Raw genomic sequence first — 21,250 nt, 5'->3', positions numbered from 1 at the left:
GTACTCAAAAGTACTCGCGCGATCGATAACCAGAAAAAGGTGACCTGGATCATGTATTTCGCCGATTGCAATTTCGTCATCACTGCGGTTAGGATTACACTCTAGTTGCAACCGTAAATTATAGAGCGAGATCATTGACATGCAAATTCCACACTTCCACAGCAAGTTGCATTTGTTTTAAGATTGTGTTACAGATTCTTCTTGCGGGTGGCTGCAGGGCCCGAGCTGATTAACTATGAAAGTCAAGGCCAAGTCAATATACATATAACTAAACCTGTTTCTGCTTTGCAGTGCTAGCTATAAAGTCATCTAGCAGATACAGGCATACTGTAGAACACTCTTCATTAATTTGTAAAATGGCTGAAGGTCCCGTCCACTGCTAAAACAGAAGGATTTGATGGTGGTCAGCTACAGCTGCACGGCTGGTACCAAGCTGGCATGGATATTGTCGTTGCTGCTCATCCTGGTCGCGGCGACACAAGTCCATGGCGTGTCTCCTGGTGGTAATTATCAGAGCTGTTTCTTTGCGAGCCTGCTTCTTTGTAATCCATGCTCCATCTGTACAGTTCAGATTACTTCATTATATGCAGCTCTAGAAATCTGTGCATAGTAGTACTTGATAGCTAAACACTTACTATCATATACTCCCTCCGTCCCATAAAAAACCAACCTGGTACCGAATGGGACGGAGGGAGTACTTCCTCTCAAGAATAAATATGTTTTTTTAATAAAGAAAGCTTTTATTAATCTCAAACGATTACATCAAATTGATATAGAACCATACTATGAAAACTTCAGGCCGTTTATTATTTCTGATCATCAAGTTAATATAATCATAGCAAGAACAATCAAGTTGATATTTATTGAGTGTTGTGAAAGACGGAATATGGTTGACGGACGGAGAGGGTACCGCCAAACGATTAATCGGAATACGGACGATTTATCGGAATTTGACGGATATTTAACGTTATGTAAATATATGTATGTAGTTTATAATAGTTTGCCTTTTTAAGATGTAAATGCATACAACAACTTATGTTTGACCATATTCCTATAATATTTTTTAAATAGGACATCCATAACGTTCATAACGCATAGGTGTACACCTACTAAAAGAACTTCAAGCGTGCACATCTGTTTAAGATTTAAACAAAAGATTAAAATAAGATCAATAATACATAAGAAATTTTTAGATTTGAAAGAGAATTAAAGGGAAAGAAAAGAAAACAAACATATAGGCTGCACAACTAGCTATATACTACTAAGTTCAGAATATAGTTAATGGGCCGGATAGTTGTTCTGTGTACTGGGTCTTGTGATCACAGTAGATTATGCGGCCGATTAGTCAGAAACGGTTGATTAATCGGGCAATGATGGTAATTAGACGTTCTCAAACGACTAATGAAAACCGTTTTGTAAAAATGTGACAGACAACTCATCGTCTCCGATTGAACGGCCGTTTATACGGCCGTATCAACCGTTTTCCACAACACTGTTTTATTCCTCTCAAGAATAAATACGTAAACACTCCCCATATACTTAGCGACCAAATATCTAGTTGCATGATCGAACTAAGGAGTTGTTAAGATTGTAACTAAAATAAATCTTACCAAAATTTAGTAATTTGGCAATATTTTCAAAATTATGACATGATTTCTTATGTATTTATCGAAGTGTGGTAAAAAAAATAAATGGATACATATATTTGGTAACTCTAAAAAAAAGATGGTTTGATTTAAAACGGTTTCAATCTGAACAAGCCCGAACTCGCATGAACCTTAACTTGAAGCACACGACATGAATAAACACTCGTAGTACCAATTTTCTTCTCCACCAAGCATCGGTCAGTATCTGGTGTATATGTTTTAGGCTGTTATTACTTTTTATTTCAGAAAACTGTTACTTACAGGGAAGTGTGTCTGTGCAGGGTTTTTAAACATCGACTGCGGATTGACAAATCGTAGTACTTATAATGACACCGACACAACTTTGACGTACGTTTCTGACAGAGAATTTGTTGAGGGCGGCAACGGCAAGAGCTACGATATTATGGCACAATACATCGCAGATGCTACAAATGAACAAGAAAAAACGTTGAGAAGCTTCCCTGATGGCCAACGGAACTGTTATACATTACCAACCAACAGTAGCAAGAAGTATCTCATCAGAGCCACCTTCACTTATGGAAACTACGATGGGCTCAACTCGTCAGAGAAGGGTTCTCTGTTTCTCTTTGGACTCCACATCGGCGTCAACTTCTGGGCAACGGTGAACTTGACAAACTGGGGTTCATCAGATACGATGTATAAAGAGGTGATCACAGTTGCTCCAGACAAATTCATATCCGTCTGTCTGATAAACTTGGGATCAGGAACTCCCTTCGTATCTACATTAGACTTGAGGGAATTGGATGGTGCAATGTTCCCATTTCTGAATCTTTCTGTTTCAATCAGCCATTTGGCTCGACAAAGATATGGCTCGGTCGATGATTACATCACGAGGTGATTCAAAAGTTTTTTTTTTCGGTTTCAATCATTGACGTTGTAATCATAGTCTTCCTCACAATTTCAATCATTTCCATGTATCTCCTGTGGTGATCAAGATATCCAACTGATCCCTTCGATCGTTTCTGGGAGGCAGCCCTACGCTACAAATTTCCCTTCCTCAACATGACCACCAACCAAGACGTGACAAAGCTTCCTGGAAATGACGACTTTCAGGTGCCGATGCCCATCCTTCAGAAGGCCTCAACCATAAGCAGCAATTTCTCAGAGTTTAACGTCAGCGTGATATTTCCGGACAACATGAAAAACATCGACAACATCAACAACATCGACTACAGGAGCTTGGAGCTGCTACCAATCTTCCACTTTGCCGATATTGGAGGCAACAACCAGAATAGAACGTTTGATATCTATAACGATGGAAACCTGATGTTTCCCAACTACATACCACCCCTGTTCCGAGCGGAGAGCACATATCAGAGTGGTAAGTTCTTGCGCAAGAGGGGCCTCAACTTCACCCTGCGCAAGACGCCCAGCTCGGAGCTCCAGCCGCTCATCAACGCATTCGAGGTGTACTCGCTTGTTCATACAGACAACCTCACCACTTCTCCAGACGACGGTACGATTACGATCAGTAACAGATTGGGGTACAAATTAGACGTGTGCTATTTATGGCGCAGGTTCATACGATCATCGTGCACGGCAGCATGTGGTCTACAAAAGAATCCATTAGCTTTATTGAGAGCAAAGACTACTAGCAGAGAAATGAATTTAATCTAAAAACAGATAAATGAATTTTTTTCTTAAGAAAAAGTAGAGAAATGAATAATTACAAGTTAAAGATAACATTTAAATCATAAAATTATCTAGCGACTCAATAAGTGAATGTCTACAACTTACTGATCAACTAATCATGCAAGCCCACAGGTTCAACAAACGCAGCAATTCCTTTATTCCATTCATGTTTGATTTAATTATCCTTCTGTTGCTGTAGTTGATTACATGAAAGAAGTGAAGAAGTACTACAGTTACACAAGAAACTGGAATGGAGATCCATGCTCCCCAAGAGAGTATTCCTGGCAAGGTCTGGCTTGCGACTACGCTAATGGAAACAAAAATCCAAGGATCACCCGAATGTAAGTACATGACAAAACCGTAAAGTACATATCTATTCTGAAATCCGAACCTCATAATGTCATCATGATTTTAACCTTTGGAGTCAATATATGCTGATCCAAATATATTTGCCTTTAAATGTACTATTACAGTCATTATATGTATACCTAGTCATGTGTATTATTGTCTTAAGATGCCATGACTAAATTATCTGACAAGTATTACGATGTGTTCATTCGCAGTAATCTGTCAGCCAGCGGATTAATAGGTGGATTACACATAGCATTCATGAAAATGGCATCACTGGAGAACTTGTAAGTGCTTCTTCTTACCACATTGCATCCAGAGCTAAATGAAATTATGTGGACACTGAACACAAAAACATATATAGGGATTTATCGCACAACAACTTGACAGGCGCAATTCCAGACTATCAACTCAATTCACTCAGAGTGCTGTAAGCTTCAAATTAATCTTTAGTTGATATAGAATTTTAGATGGATGAATCATTTAAACTACTCTTTTCAGCAACCTATCAAATAACCAACTTGATGGACCAATCCCGGATTCTATTCTTCAAAGGTTTAAGGCAGGACAGCTTGAATTGAGGTTTGGGAACACTCCCTTGCATAGTTGCATGGCTCCTCATTGATATTAAAAAAAGAATCTAACAAAATAACTACTCCAAAAGGAAAAGACTAAAACCAACACTGGTTATCACAGAACAACAGTATCAATCAATTAAAGGTTCATAAACAACGACCACATTATCGAAAAACAACTGAAAAAGGTAAATTGCACGTAGTAGACTCTAGTGATTATAAATGCTTTAGCATCTACATGATTTCCAACAAAACAGGGACAAAATAGATCTATTAGCGAAGGCATGCACTTTATAAAGCATGTAATAGTTCTGCCTTTAGAGAAATGGTTGTTCAGAAGCACTAAAATTCAGAAGCATGTTACAATCATGATTTGAAAAGGTTGATATAGCTAAGTTTTTCTTTCCTCAGCTGATTCTATTTGTTTTTTATCTGACTAATAACTTGTATAATGGCATATTAGACTAGAAGGCAATCCCATATGCTCAAAAGTCAAAGATAGGTACTGCGCAAATAAGAACAGCACACCTATCTTGCTCATCGCAGTGATAGTTCCTGTGGTATCCCTCCTACTCCTTGTACTGGTTTGTATCCTCTGGAGGCTGTGCTGGAAAGGTAAAATAAAACATTAGTCTCTGAAGTCCTTTTGAATCAATGCAATGGGTGGTTTAATGATTGCTTGTTTGGTGTACATTAGTAATAGCTGTACTTTCATGTAAATAAAGGTTGGAGTTTGCAGGAAAATCAGCAGAACAAGAAGATTATTCTATTTATGAAGAGGAAGCTCCATTACATATCGACATCAAACGGTTCACATATGCAGAGCTGAAGCTCATAACTAACAACTTCCAATCAATCATTGGAAAAGGAGGTTTTGGCACTGTTTATCATGGCATACTGGAAAATAACGATGAAGTAGCTGTTAAGGTGCTTGTGGAGACATCTATAGCAGAGTCAAAAGACTTCCTCCCTGAGGTATTTAACAGCACAAAAGTAGATCGAAGGCCATCTAAAGCAATTCCCATATAGTCTATATTCAAGAAAGATATGTATCTAACTTCAGCCCTGAATGGCATATCCTGCTGCAGGTGCAAACCTTGTCCAAAGTTCATCATAAGAATCTTGTCACTTTGGTGGGATATTGCCAAAACAGGAAGTGCCTTGCGCTTGTTTATGATTTCATGCCTAGAGGAAATCTTCAGCTGTCATGGTCGGGATAACATATCAACGCAGAAGCCGCACAGGGCTGCAGGATACGGCGTCAGGAGATGCAGCGCAGCGCACGTAATCCGCCGTGCCGGACGGCAACAGTATTGCGATAGGATAGGTTCTGTTAGCCAGTTTCCTTATCAGTTTGTTAGCTTGTTTTCAGTAATTTGGTTAATCAGTTGTAAGCCTATTTAGAGGCACAATTCGGAGGAGTTAATCAAGCAGATTCAATCTCTAATTCTCTCACCTCCTATTCTCTATTTGCTCATCCCTTGCTGTTCATCACGGGTCGCCGTTCCTCCAAACCCCCTCGTCCACGTCCGCCAATCACACATTCATATCCCATACGTTCTTACGCCGGAGCTCGTGACATCAGCAGCTTTTAAGAGGAGGTTTTTGCCTTTTTCCTCTTTCAATTTCTTGAAATTTCTATCAAGAAGAGTTGACTCAAGTAGTTAAGTCATACAGGTCTGAATTGCACATTGTTATGATCACCAATTTTATTTTAATTTTCTACTGTGATCAGTCATACTTCTGACTCAACAAAACTGAATCATTCAAACCTGAAATCAGTTCAAACAGAAAAGAGGTCGGACAATTCAAGGTTCACATTGCGGAACAACTCATAGCCATCAACAGATTTCGCTAATTACTGGGAACAAAGTAGTTTTCAAATTTTCAACAATAAAACAATAAATCATGTCAAGCTCATAACGCTTAATTGGGAATAATCAGCTAAAGCATATTTGACACAGGGGAAAAAGAAAAACTATGCGATAAAAGTAGTTAGGGTTTCAAATCCAGTGTCAACGGGATATTCTTGTTGCAGGTGACTAGTCTATTACTGCTAGTTTGTTTAAACTTTGAACCTGTATGGTCGTAGATATAGAGAATGTATGGACGTATGGTCATAGATATAGGGAATTGCGAAGTAGTAAGCAAGATTCTCGTAAGTTAGTATCATGTAAGAGGCAAACTTCTGCTAATTCTACAAAACTGGATGGACAGCACGTAGGTGAGCATAGAATGTAAAGGTCTGGTTGCCTAGACAGCTATTGGTACCAGTCAATACATATATAGACAGCTGACTAATAAAACGACAATCGTAAGGCGTTGTACTCTTAAAGCTACATATTCTTAATTTTCCATCAGTTGATTGGTAACCTTGTTAATTGAAATTTATAAAAAGGTGCTCTACGAAAGAGAAGGAAACCTGGTATCCTTTTAAAGGTCAAAGTGACTGCTTATATACATACAAATATAGATTGGAATATTATTACACCAAGTGCTGCTATTCTTTTTTTCAATATAGTCATCCCTTGATAACCTCAAATTATCCAAATGACATATAGCAGTATTTGCACAACCATACACATATTGAATGGCCTTCTATAGTACTAATTTCGCACACTTTGATGCAGGATATGATAGTAGTTTGAATTGGGAAGAACGACTTCACATTGCACTTGATGCTGCACAAGGTCTGTATTTTGAAATACACATCCAACTTTTTTAGCACATATGTGTGTGCACTGTGTTTAAAACATGAATTTCAATGGATATAGGACTGGAGTATCTACATGAATCATGCAGCCCGTCAATAGTTCACAGAGATGTGAAGACACCCAACATCCTTCTGGACAAGAATCTGGTGGCCAAGATATCTGATTTTGGGCTTTCACGGGCTTTTAATGCAGCTCACACGCATATATCTACTGTTGTTGCCGGCACCCTTGGTTACCTTGACCCTGAGTATCATGCTACTTTCCAACTTACCGTTAAGACAGACGTTTACAGTTTTGGAATTGTCCTCTTGGAGATTGTCACTGGTCAACCCCCAGTATTTATGGATCCCCAAACCGTCCACTTGCCAAATTGGGTGCGGCAAAAGATTGATAAGGGAAGCATCCACGATGTTGTGGACAAGAAACTGTTAGATCAATACGATGCCACTCACCTGCAAACTGTGATAGACCTTGCAATGAACTGCCTTGAAAACACATCAATTGACAGGCCAAGCATGACTGAGGTTGTTTCTGTGCTTAAGGTGTTGTTTACGGTGGCTATTTCAAGTGAGAAACGATCGGTTACATCAACCCCTCAAGAGAAGAACGTCATGGATGCAGACATTCCACGGCAGTTCCACTTGATGATTTCTGGAGCTACAACAACAAGCTACGACAACGAGGGCAGTTCCTCACAGTCTGGTCCTACCGGTGGGATGTCAGAAATAAGCTACATTTCTGGACGGTGAAAGGAAATGCTATTTTACTGCATCTGTTTTGGAGATGGTTTGATCATTTGCTCGCTCCTATGACTTGTCCGTAAAAGAAAATGTCGTTGTTACTTGTTAATTATCCCATATCTTTTCAAGATAATGGAAATATCGTTGTTTATTATCCCATATGTCATCCGGAAATGCATTAAGGGCTTCATATGCATCAAATGCATCCTACGCAAGAGTTAATATGGGCATTCTATACAGAGGTCCACGCCTAAACCATGGGCGCATGTACACTAATCGGAACATTTCGATTTGGAATAGATTCCCGTAGTTTAACGCAGAACGAACTAGTTCAGGAGTGAAATCGATACTAGGAAAGAGCTAGGGCATACCTTACGAAGAGAAGAAACCCGTATATCCCCGATCCATTCCGCACCAATCCCGGAGAGGGAGGAGAGAGAAGCTTCAGCGGCGGTGCCGACGCATGTGCCGCCGGCGGCGGCGGCGACGGCGACGGCTGAGGTGTCAGATCCCGGGGTTCTGAGTTCTGACATGAGGGCTCGAACGCTGGTAGAGACTAGAGACTGGCGAGATCGAACTATCCAAGAGATGTTTTAAATAAAAAATTATATTATAATAGTTTATTTAATAATAAATCTAGTAACATTAATTTTATATGATTCATCTTTTTTATCTTTTTATTACTAATAATGAAAGTTAAAAATATTTGACTTGTCACTGTGCTTCAGAATATAAGTATTTTTAGAGTTGGACACGGTTATTAAGAAATTATGTAAAACTATATGTGAGGAGGGTTGTGATTGGATGAGAAGTGAGGGTAGGTGAAGAATTTAAATGGTAAAGAGTTACGATTGGTTGATAAGAGAATATTGGCGTAGAAGTTACTATATTTTAAGACAAATTATAGAGGCTACATGTTGTTATATTTTAGGACGGAGGGAATATATGTTTTGTGTGGTTTTATTTTTGTCCGGAACTTTTTTTTTAGAAAATATGTAGTGTAAATCATGTATACATTGAAACTTTTAAAATGAATATTTTAGATTTATTCACGTCACAAAAATAAAAATTTAACTTGAGAAATAAATAACGTGAGCTACATCCATTTAAAACGGTAGTTTCAGTACTGTACTACAGAGTTTTTAGTACATTTTTTTCCCTTTTTCCGGCTTTCGTTTCACTCGCGGCCGAGCAGAGAGGGACGAAGCGACTGTTTTGCGGTTTGGGCCAGGTGCGACTCAGAGCAAAAGCATACTAGCACGGCGCGTCTCCGGCCCATGTGCTGGCGTCGTGGCCCCATCATCATGCAAGAGCCCGCCACGTGCCCTCCCGTGGCTCACGCGGGCCTCTATGTTGCTCGGCCCAGGGAGCGGGATCTTCGCTTGGGTGGAGGAGCAACCGAGCAACGGAAAACTACTCATGTTTTCTTTTCTGCGAGAAGCAAAACTTTTTTTAAAAAAATAAATTACTTATGTGACTGTGTCTGTATATAATTTAGTGTTTTACTTGTTGGACTAAGTGTAATATTTGACCGTCCGAATTTTTATAGAGAAATTGAACGATCAATCCGTCGCACCCATCGGTTGGCTGAATTTAAGCATAAGTGAAACGGCATATTTGTAAATAAGAAATAATCTGTGAATAAACTTTTACATGCGTGTTCTTAGCGTCCAAAAAGCAAAGGCTGAAAAATAAACTTCGATGGAAAAAAAATCTTAAAATCAGCTTCAAATTTAAGGTTGAAAATTTAAGTTTTAACTGATAAACATAAGTATTTGAAATTTTAATTTTCAATCTTAAATTTAATTAATTTTAAGGTTTTTCTTATCAAAGTTTATTTTTCAGATTTCGCTTTTAGATCACTAAGAACACATATAAAAAAAATTTCATATATTTTTTAAATATGTTGTTTGGGCCGGTAGTTTCCTCCAAACTAACCAACGGATTAGCTCTCCCTTAAAAAAACCGATGAGCTCTCAGTGCAGTCGTGCTCGTGCCAGAGAAAGTCAAGAGTGGTGACACGAACACAGAAAAAAAATAATTAGTAGCAAAAAGACCGTACCGAAGCCGTGGTACCTACTGTTCTGGGCCAAGCGCGTGCATACGTGATCGCTCACAGACGCGATCGTTGAAGCCTTCCTCTAATCCAATCCGAGCTACTTCGTATATGATTGGCATGCACACTTGACTCTGATTGCGACCGGGAAACGCATCGAACTGGTCGTGCAACCAAACATTGCCGTCGTTCCGCTTGCTCTCCAAATTAGCCACTTCTTTCGTTTCATATTATAAAACATTCTAGCATTACTAACATTCATATATATGTATGAATATAGATAATGCTAGAAAATCTTATAATCTGAAAACGGAGGTAGTAGCTATGAGTACAACGACGAGGATTCTTTTCATGCGTGATTTGGCACGGTAGAGACTGCAGAATCAGAGCACGGGCCAACACACCCATGTGTCCATTTGCATCTGCCATGGAACCATACAGTTTCCCACAAAAAAAAGAAAAAAAAAGAAAATGCAGTATTCCAGTCCAAACATCACATTGATTCACCTTCCTAATACACGCCTGTGATGGAAAACACCTTACTATAACATTATAGAAGCACCTTACTACTAGTAAAGACCATTGAAAAACCGCTTACTACTATTAGTAGAGGTCATCATAAAACATCTCGTTATTTGTAGATATTGTTGTAAAAGTATTTGTTTTCTTGAAAAGAATAGTAAAAGTACTCTTGATCGGGCCGTTTCTTCGGAACTTTAATTCAAGGAAGAAATCGAAACCAACCGACGGCGATGAGCTCGCGCAAAACGAAGTCAAGACTCAAGAGGCAGTGATGATATGCAAAATCGACGAACAAATCCGTAACGAACCCGCGGCATCCAACCAACTAAGCGCGTATATTGTATAATCTCTGAAGAACGTTTCCTCGAAGTCGAAGCCAAATAACCAATCAGAACTTGCATCCCGTGGTCTCCTGCCGCTGACGCACGTACGGATGATCTTAGCGCATATTTCGCCATAGGATAATCGACGATGCCGGCCCGCGGTTGTTTTGTCAGAATTCGACATGCGACCAAACAAAGCAAACAGTGCACGTTTGAAAAAACTGTATGCAGACACCTGATCGCGACAGGGAAGCATACGTTGCTTCCCCTGCCTCTTATGTCATCCAACTTGGCGCATTCCGGGGTTCTACACTCTGATTAATATTTCGCAATTGGGAGGAAAAAATCCTAATGCCCCCCCCCCCTCCTAAAAATCACTCATCTTTCTAATCTCTCCCCTACAAATTAATTTCGTGCAAAACACTTCTCGCAAATTCATTTTCTCTTCCAACTTCCTATTTCTATCAGTTTCCGGTATTTTCTCGTGCCTTATGGGCCTGCACTATATTGCTACCCTTGTCATCAAAGGCAGTTCTCCTTTTGCTTTTGCTTTTGTATGCTTTAATTTATCAAAGGTGTGGCGATAAAACACGAAGATGACCCCATATTATTAAATAAGTTGTATTAAATCTTATGCCCAATAACAGAGAATATAAGTGTTAACTTCGCTCACCATGCTGGAGGTCCATACGATGTGAGAAATCACCGATGAATGTAGTGAGAATTACTTAAAAAACTAGACACAGGGGGGAAGTTGAAAAGAAAATGGACTTGTGGATAGTGTTTTGTAAGAAATTACCTTCTCTTTCTCAAAATGTGGTTATCTAGGATAGGATAGACCCGAAAGGGGTAGTAAGTTGTAGAGGAAGATTCAAAATACCAATGGCTTGTAAGGGGTTATCTGGATTTTCACCTTCGCAATTTGCAGATGTTCTCCATCTCATCATCTCATATGGTGTGAACGCAACGGTTTGTTTGTCCCTATTTTATTTAATTTGGCATGGTTGACAGGATCAGACTTATTCAGAGAAACATCAACATGCATTTCAGCAATGCGTTAATATACTATTGGCGATCGATAACCAGAGAAAAGGTGACCTGCATCATGTATTTCGCCGGTTGCAATTTCGTCATCACTGCGGTTAGGATTACGTTCTCGTCGCAACCGTAAATTATAGGGCGAGAAGATCATTGACATGCAAATTCCACGGCAAGTTGCATTTGTTTTAAGATTTTGTTACAGATTCTTCTTGCGGGTGGCTGCAAACCCCGAGCTGATTATCTCTGAACGTACGATCAAGCCGTCAAGGTCAAGTCAATGTACATATTACTAAAGCTTGTTTCTGCTTTGCAGTGCTAGCTATAAAGTCATCTGTAGCAGATACAAGCATAGAACACACTTCATTAATTTGTAAAATGGCTGAAGGCCCCGTCGTCCAATGCTAAAACAGAAGGATTTGATGGTGATCAGCTACAGCTGCTCGGCTGGTACCAAGCTGACATGGATATTGTCGTTGCTGCTCATCCTGGTCGCGGCGACACAAGTCCATGGCGTGTCTCCTCCTGGTAATTATCAGAGCTGTTTCCTCTGCGAGCCTGCTTCTTTGTAATCCATGCTCCATCTGCACAGTTCAGATCACTTCATTATATGCAGCTCTAGAAAAGTAGAAATCAGTGCATAATACTTGAGAGCTAATTAAACACTCTCATATACTTCCTCCCAAGAATAAATATGTAAGCACTCCCCGTATACTTAGCGACCAAATATCTAGCTGCATGATTGTATGATGAACTCGCATGAACCTTAACTTGAAACAGTTGAAACACACGACATGAGCATCGGTCAGTATCTGGTGTCTGTTTTAGGCTGTTATTACAGGGATGTGTGTCTGTGCAGGGTTTTTAAACGTCGACTGCGGATTGACAAATCGTAGTACTTACAATGACACCGACACAACTTTGACGTACGTTTCTGACAGAGAATTTGTCGAGAGCGGCAAGAGCTACGATATTATGGCACAATACATGGCAGATGCTACAAATGAACAAGAAAAAACGTTGAGAAGCTTCCCTGATGGCCAACGGAACTGTTATACATTACCAACCAACAGTAGCAAGAAGTATCTCATCAGAGCCACCTTCACTTATGGAAACTACGATGGGCTCAACTCGTCAGAGAAGGGTTCTTTGTTTATCTTTGGACTCCATATCGGTGTCAACTTCTGGACGACGGTAAACTTGACAAAGTGGGATCCATCGAGCACGGTATGGAAAGAGGTGATCACGGTTGCTCCGGACAAGTCCGTATCTGTCTGTCTGATAAACATGGGATCAGGAACTCCCTTCATATCTACACTAGATCTTAGGCCCTTGCAAGACACAATGTATCCCTTCGTGAATGCCTCAACGTCCGTCAGCTATTTTTCTCGGATAAGATTTGGATCGGTTGATGAATACATCACAAGGTGAGATCGAAAACTGCAGTTTCGAATCAGCTGATCAGGAATGCATGCTGCTAGAATACTGTCGGATATCCAGATAAAACGAATTCTGTAGATTGTAGAACACATCTATAAAGTAATTACATTTACAGATTACTAGCTCCGCATCTGTTTTACTTGGTATTTTTTGACTTTTTAGAATCTTAGAGGTGCAGTTTGAGCATTAAACACATCTATATAGTTTCAAACATATTAGCAACCAAACTTTCAGGATATTGACACCTATATACTGTCAATGTTAGGAAGTGCAGCCAAATATAACATCATTTTTCATTGGCACAAATTTTAGGACTTATAAGAACAGTTTCATACCCCGTATATTATCCGTATATCTTGTTATAGTTGAATACCTTTTGATCATAACTATTTGATATTTAAGATAAGATTTGATTAAGATAACTTAAACTATAAATACTTTCTCAAATTATTAGCTTTTTTTTACCAGGTCAGCCGAAAGATTCGGTTGACCAATTTCATTAAGAGGGAAGGGTAGTTCATTACATTTGAAGCTTACAACGACAGCATGCTGGCTGTCGAGATGGATGGGAAAGTCCCCAACCTAGTAAACTAAAGTTACATGCTACGTGTCATTACAAATTATTCACTATCGCCATTGCAGGTTGTGAAAACTCCTGCTGTCTTCCAAACAAGGATTTCCTCTTTGAGGCTAGTGAGTGGATTTGACTTGAAGAGTTCTATCATAATATCATAAACCTATTAGATTTTTATGAACTTAAATAACATAAAATTAATGGTCAAAGGCTCGAAGCTTTGAAAATATGATCAAAATTTACTCCAAATATCAAATATTTATGACCGGAGCGAGTACATCAATAGCCATAAGCCTTAAAGCTTAGCAAAAACAACGGCAATGACAATGCTGAATCCAGTTATATTTACGTTGGCATAATCTTTTCTTTGTTTTGTCCTCTGTCATGGTCAGATTCCCAACGGATCAGTATGATCGCTTCTGGGAGGGCTGGGTCTTTACCATGCACACCTTTCCATGGGTTAATAAGAGTAGCAACGGCAAGGTGGCTGAACTTCCTAATATTGACACCTTTGGGCTTCCTCCAGCCATTCTGGGAAGCGCTTCAACCATAAACGGAAACTTCTCTTGGCTCAACATCAGCGTTAGTGCCAGTAACTCTCTCGCAACAGACCTAGAGCTTCTTCCAGTCTTTCACTTTGTTGAACTCGGCAATAATGGTTCAAAGAGAATTTTTGACATCTACAATGTCGATGAACCGCAAGCACTGTTCTCCAACTTCAGCCCACCGTCATTCCTGAGCTCCATGTTCCACAACTGGTTCTTGCGCAAAGGCAGAAGGGCATATTTTCAGCTTCGCAAGACCCCAGACTCACAGCTACCACCTCTTATTAACGCATATGAGGTGTACTCCCGTGTCCAGGTGGAGAACTTCACCACTGCTTCAAGTGATGGTACGTCAATTGGCTTCACTATTACTCATTCCAATTTGTAAGGAACCTGTTGCATAACATACAGTAAACACATCAATGCTAATGTAGATTATCCTGAGACCAAGCTGACTGAAGCATCATATATTGACACCTATTCTGTGTTGTTTGTACCATTTGCTTAGTTGACTCCATGAAAACAATCAAAGAGAAGTACATGGTAATCAAAAACTGGAACGGGGATCCATGCTCACCAAGAGAGTACATCTGGAATGGTTTGACTTGCACCTACCCTAATGGTGGCCAGAACCCAAGGATTGTTGAAATGTAAGAACAAAACATTTTGGTTTTGAAAAAAAAAATGATGGTGGATATTATTACTATGTTAAAACGAGTTGCTATGCAGAAATCTATCTGGCAGCGGTCTGCAAGGAGAGTTAGAAATATCATTCATGAAAATGTCATCACTGAAGAAATTGTAAGTGCTATCTACCATTCACAAACTAAATGAAATTGGGTGGACATCGATGCAATCCTAAACATCTAAAAACATGCAGGGATTTATCACACAACAACCTGACAGGCACCATTCCAGACTATCAAGTAAATTCCCTCACTGTTATGTAAGTCTCTACAGCAATTGATGGGATCTTTAGTGCCTAATATAAAATTTAAATGAATGAATGATTTGAAGTGCTGTTTTTTCAGTGACTTGTCTAATAACCAGCTCAATGGATCCATCCCTGATTCTATTCTTCAAAGATACAAAGCCGGTTTGCTTGAGCTAAGGTTTGGCTTCTCCTTGAACATGGCTCCTTATCAATAGAAGAAAAGATGATAAAAAAAAAACTGCTCAAAAGGCAAAATCAACTAAAGGTTAACCATCACATGGAAATACGACATCTGCACATAGAAAGCAAACCTTCTGAATCCGAAACTACTTGAGGGGCAGATGTGAAAATATTAATAACTGCATATGCTTTAGAAACATTTAGTTTTTTAGATTACAATTGTAATATAAGGAGGTTGGTCATGTTAGAAAAAAGCAGGTGTCCATTGCAATAATTTTAAAGATATTTCTAACCTATCTCTGTGTTTTTACTTTTGTGTTTCTTTGGCTGATTTAGTTCATGTTTATCTGCTGTGTAAATGAATCACTAGACTAGAAGGCAATCCCATATGCTCCAAAGTCAGAGCTAGCTACTGTGGAAATAAGAAGAACACACGCACACGTATTTTGCTCATCAGTGTGTTAGTTCCTGTGACATCTCTCCTAGTGGTGCTGTTCATATTCTGGAGGTTATGCTGGAAAGGTAAAAGAAAGTGCTTTTTGGTTAAGTCCTGTTTAACCAATGCAATAAGTGTAAAACAATAGACAACAGTTCCAAACATTTACTTCCATGAAAAATGCATCTTCTGGAATTTGCAGGGAAGTCAAGAAAATCAGAAGAAGAAGATTATGATATGTATGAAGAGGAGACTCCCCTACATATCGACATCAGAAGGTTCACATATGCAGAGCTGAAGCTCATAACTAACAATTTCCAATCAATCATTGGAAAAGGAGGTTTTGGTACTGTTTATCATGGCATACTGGAAAATAATGATGAAGTAGCTGTTAAGGTTCTTGTGGAGACATCCATAGCAGAGTCAAAAGACTTTCTCCCTGAGGTATGCAACAGAACTAATTAGGACAAAGCGCTGTTTAGTTCAATCCGAAGTAGATTGAAGGACATCTAAAGCAATTTCCATAGTCTATATCTATACTCATTTAAAATGAGGTAGTGGTGGTGGCCATGAATTTGCCACCCCACCAACTCCCATTGTAAATTTTGCAAATTACTCCTTGAACTTCTTAATATTAAGAAACAACCAAATCTTAATGGGTACCGACATATAAAATCAAATCAAGGTGAATATTCCCTATAGAAAAAAGATGTATAACACATTTTAAGGAAAATATATTTTTATTTATTTTAGGAAATATTATAAAATAATTTCTTTTATATGTCGCAACGCACAGGCATTTAGCTAGTACTTCCTCCGTTTCACAATGTAAGTCATTCTAGCATTTCTCACATTCATATTGATGTTAATGAATCTAGATAGATATATGTATAGATTCATTAATATCAATATGAATGTGGGAAATGCTAGAATGACTTAAATTGTGAAATGGAGGGAGTATTTAAGAAAGAAATGCAACTGACCTCAACTCTACATTGTTTGAAATGGTATCTCCTGCTGCAGGTACAAACCTTGTCAAAAGTTCATCACAAGAATCTTGTCGCTTTGGTAGGGTATTGCCAAAACAAGAAGTGCCTTGCACTTGTTTATGATTTCATGCCTAGAGGAAATCTTCAACAGCTTTTAAGAGGAGGTTTTACCCTTTTCCTCTTTACATTTTTTTAAATTTCTATCTGTAAAAGTACAACTGACTTAACTAGTTAATAATACAGGTTGGAATTCCATGCTGTTATGATCACTGACTCCTATTTTAATTTTTTTACAGTATCCAGCTGTACATCTGACTCAACAAACTGAATCATTCAAACCTAAAATCAGTTCAAACAGAAAAGAAATTGGCTAATACAAGGTTTAGATTGGGGAACAACTCATAGGCATCAACAGTTTTCACTAATTATTGGGAACAGTGTACTTTAAAAATTCTCATTAGTAAAAATATAGTAAACATGTCTAGCTCATAACCCTTTAATTAGGAATAACAAGCTAAAGGTGATTCGGCACTAGGGAGAAGAGAGAAACTTTAGGATAAAACTAGTTAGGGTTTGATGTCCATTGTCGGAGTGTCAACTTGAACCTCATGTCATATGCAACCGGTTAATCACAGCTAATTCTTGAACCTGTATGGTCGTAAATATAAAGAATAAATAAACAAGATTTTTCTATCGTAGCATGTAAGAGGACATATCTATTATATTGTTAAAAAAAATTTGAAAGGAAGTACCACAATAGCTATGGAGGCTAGAAATTCCCACATTAATCGGAGGAAAAAAAAAGAAAAAGAGAGTCCACGTAGGAATACAATTTAGAAATAACTGAAATTAGAAAATAAACATAATCAATATTGGAAAAAGAGTGCATATAAGAACCCAATACGAGATTTATTAAAATTCGTAATAAAAAATAAAATAAATTCTGAAATTAAAAAAAGAAAAAAGAAGTTCAAGTAGGAATACAATTTGAAATAAAAGAAGAAATATCGAAACAACAATTAATCCATCTAGAATACAACATGAGTTAAATTGAAATTCGGAATAAAAAATAAAATAAATTCCAAAATTAGAACAAGAGAGTTCAAGTAGAAATACAATTTAAAAATAACCGAAATTCGCAATTTAAAATAAGGAATATTGGAATAACAGTCCATATAAAATCCAATAGGAGATTAATTAAAATTTAGAATAAAAACTAAAATAAATTCAGATATTATAAAAAGGAAAAAAAGAGAGTTTCAGAAGAAATACAATTTAAAAATAAATAAAATTCGGAATTAAAATAAGCAATATTGGAAAAAGAGAACCCAATACGATATTAATTAAAATTTAAAATAAAAGAATAATGTCTAAAATTATAAAAATAAAAAAGAGAGTTCAAGTAGGAATACAATTTTGAAATAACTAAATTTCTAAATAAAAATGATTATTGGAAGACACTACAGATAGAATACAATACGATGCTAACTAAATTCGGAATAAAAAATAGAATAAATTATGAAAATTAGAATAATAAAAATAAGAGTTCAAGTTTGAATAAAATTTATAAATAGCAGAAAATTTTATGAAAAATATTGAATTTTGAAAGAACAGTGTCAATCACTCCATCTAGAACACAATTGTAGCAAATGACAATAAAGAGCGAAGGAGCATCAAGCCCGTAAGAAATATGATGGTGGTGGTTGATGGGACATCTAAAACTATAAACGAAACCCCAAAGATGGTTAGATTCGATTTTAGAATCCCAATAGCGATTAAGAGGAGGGATAACGGGAAGGCTGTTAAGCAGCATAGTCAGGGCAGTGGGCGTGACTTCTAAAAAGTAAAAAAATGAACCCCCAACAATATTATTTTTTATTTTTAAAATCCCAATGACAATGAAAAGGGGAGGCAGCGGGTAGGCCGTAGAGAGTGCATTGGTGGCGTTTGACGAGACTTCTAAAAATTATAAAAACGAAATAAATTTTAGAAACTAAAAAGTCCAATTTTAAAAGGTTTTAAGGAGGATGAATAGAATCCATGTAGATCGGGCAAGCAAATAAAAGGGTTGACAAAGGAGTAAAGGTAGCAACAGGTTTGACTTTTAAAAACTATAAAAGTAGAAACCCAAGGATGATAAGGTTCGATCTTTGATAGTCCTAAGACAACGAGATGGCTATTTAACAAATTTTAAGTAATCATGTGTAAAAATAGACATTTTTGCGGGTGCTAGCGGACCACCCACCTAGTTTTGATATTTCGACAAAATTATGCACGGCATGCATGTGAGTATAGAATGTAAAGGTATGGTTAACACAATTATAGGTACCAACCAATACTATATATGGACAATGGACTAATAAAAAGGGCAAATGTAATCATTGCATTCATAAAGCTACATTTTCTCCAAGTTATAGTTATCAGAAATTATAAACATTATTCAAAGGTACTTAGCTCAATGCCAGTGAGGAATAAAACAAGAACAAGAGTTACATACATATTCAAATGTACATTTGTAAATGATCAATTTCCCCTCAATAGATTGGTATTCTTGTTAATTGAAATTTATAAAATGTGCTCTATCAAGGAGAAGACAAGCTAACGCTGTTTTAAAATTCAGTGTCTGCTATAATTATATAGCATAAAAATATTGAATTGCAGTTTTAGTACACCAACTGTTCAATGATTCTTTTTCAATATATACTCGTCCGTTCATAACTTCATTTTTTTCCAAATGAAATAAAGTGGTATTTGCACTACCATGCACATATCGAATGGATTTCTATAATGCCATTAATGTAGCACACTTTGATGCAGGATATGACAGTTTGAATTGGGAAGAGCGACTTCACATTGCACTTGATGCTGCACAAGGTCAATATTTTGAAATACACATGAACTTTCTTTTATAGTGCATATGTTTGTGTGTGTATTGTGTTTAAACCATGAGCTTCAACAAACTGTAGGTCTGGAATACCTTCATGAATCATGCACCCCATCAATAGTTCACAGAGATGTGAAGACACCCAACATCCTTCTGGACAAGAATCTGGTGGCCAAGATATCTGATTTTGGGCTTTCACGGGCTTTTAATGCTGCTCACACGCATATATCTACTGTTGCTGCTGGCACTCTTGGTTACCTTGACCCTGAGTACCATGCCACTTTCCAGCTTACTGTTAAGACAGACGTTTACAGTTTTGGAATCGTCCTCTTGGAGATTGTGACTGGTCAACCCCCGGTATTCATGGACCCTCAAACCGTCCACCTGCCAAATTGGGTGCGACAAAAGATTGCTAATGGGAGCGTTCACGATGTTGTGGACAAGAAGCTGTTGGATCAGTATGATGCCACGCACCTGCAGACTGTGATAGACCTCGCCATGAACTGCCTCGAAAACGCATCGATTGACAGGCCAAGCATGACCGAGGTTGTTTCCGTGCTTAAGGTGTGCTTGCCGATTTCAAGCGAGAGACAATCGGCAACTTCAACCCCTCGAAAGAAGAACGTCATGGATGCAGAGATTCCAAGACAGTTCCAGTTGATGATTTCTGGAGCTTCAACAACAAGCTACGAGGGCAGCTCCTTTCAGTCTGGATATACCGGTGGGGTATCAGAAATAAGCCACATTTCTGGGCGGTGAAAGGAAATTGCTATTTGTTACATATGCTGGGAGATGGTTTGATCATTTGCTTGCTCCATGTCGTTGTGACTTAAGAATGGATGTGTGTATATTGGATTTAAACATTTTCGTGAAGCCATCTGGGGACTTGAGAGTGGATGTGTGTAGATTGGATTTAAACATTTTTGTGAAGCTATTTGGGACACTACACTAGACCAATATAAGTCCAGGAGTGGCGCCTTCAGTAGCAAAGTACTCAGAAGAGTAACTTGTATGTCTCGTTTTCTTTTTCAAATAAAAAGGGGAAACACTCTTGCATTGCTATATAAATCCCCTATACTTCACAAATAGAAAACACAGTCAAATTAAGTTTTCTTTGCTTTCTGTTCACAAATCCTTCGGCCCTCCAGTTGGATGGTTGGTTGCTTGGTTACTCTATCTATCAACAAACAAACTAGACTCGACCAACAGTACAAACCTCGCACAACAACGGCAATGGCGATCTCGACGCCGAATATCTAGGAAAAGAGACGAACGAGCGGATGAATGCGGCAAGTGCCCGACGGCACGAGTGTAATACGCACCTTAGGTCGTCGCGCAGGCAGGAGCCGCCGCCCGGTGCGGCCACCGCCACAGGCCCCGTCCCTACCTCGGCTGCCCGGTGCGGCACCGCCGCCTCCGCCGGATTTCCCACAGGCCCCAATCCCCCCATTTGCCGCCGCGGAAACACACGGCAGCGAAGCACAAGTCGTCTCGCATCAAAAGAGGGGCCGAATCGTAAAATAGTCCAAGAAAGAGGGGCCGAAACGCAAAAGAGCACAAGAAGGGCGGCGTGGCCCGTGGGCCTCTGCCGGCGGGTGCAGAAGGCGAGCCCACCAGTGACACCGGAGGCCCATCAAGCAACTCATGGGCCGC

General features: G+C 38.6%; 1 protein-coding gene, 1 long non-coding RNA gene and 1 pseudogene across 2 annotated transcripts; 2 read left to right on the top strand and 1 right to left on the bottom strand.

The window, feature by feature from the left end:
* Positions 1 to 1,797: 1,797 nt before the first annotated feature.
* On the top strand, positions 1,798 to 7,794 carry LOC4327356 (probable LRR receptor-like serine/threonine-protein kinase At1g51810; annotated as a pseudogene).
* Positions 7,795 to 11,968: 4,174 nt separating this feature from the next.
* On the top strand, positions 11,969 to 20,713 carry LOC9272032 (probable LRR receptor-like serine/threonine-protein kinase At1g51810). The gene is made up of 12 exons (XM_015766226.3): positions 11,969 to 12,143; positions 12,475 to 13,042; positions 14,022 to 14,521; positions 14,683 to 14,824; positions 14,904 to 14,975; positions 15,055 to 15,120; positions 15,206 to 15,286; positions 15,659 to 15,810; positions 15,927 to 16,168; positions 16,748 to 16,877; positions 19,531 to 19,587; positions 19,680 to 20,713. The coding sequence occupies exons 1-12, from the start codon at positions 12,017 to 12,019 to the stop codon at positions 20,354 to 20,356; spliced, it is 2,814 nt and encodes a 937-aa protein (XP_015621712.1). The 5' UTR covers positions 11,969 to 12,016; the 3' UTR covers positions 20,357 to 20,713.
* LOC9270860 (uncharacterized) lies at positions 13,849 to 21,090 on the bottom strand. Its single transcript, XR_001542519.3, has 2 exons — positions 20,920 to 21,090; positions 13,849 to 14,567 (listed from the first exon to the last, which is right to left on the bottom strand). It is a non-coding gene; the product is annotated as an uncharacterized lncRNA (long non-coding RNA).
* Between the last annotated feature and the right edge of the window lie 160 nt (positions 21,091 to 21,250).

Source organism: Oryza sativa, chromosome 1, assembly GCF_034140825.1.
Source record: "Oryza sativa Japonica Group chromosome 1, ASM3414082v1".
Classification (NCBI taxonomy): domain Eukaryota; kingdom Viridiplantae; phylum Streptophyta; class Magnoliopsida; order Poales; family Poaceae; genus Oryza; species Oryza sativa.
Note: the sequence above shows the minus strand (reverse complement) of the source record. Positions and strands in the feature narration are given on the sequence as shown.

Bases quoted from the DNA above. Each gene is read 5' to 3' on its own strand.
- LOC9272032 (XM_015766226.3), top strand. From the start codon at position 12,017: ATGCTAAAACAGAAGGATTTGATGGTGATCAGCTACAGCTGCTCGGCT. The intron at 12,144-12,474 runs GTAATTATCAGA...GTGTCTGTGCAG, and splicing joins CCATGGCGTGTCTCCTCCTG to GGTTTTTAAACGTCGACTGC. The intron at 15,287-15,658 runs GTTTGGCTTCTC...ATGAATCACTAG, and splicing joins GCCGGTTTGCTTGAGCTAAG to ACTAGAAGGCAATCCCATAT.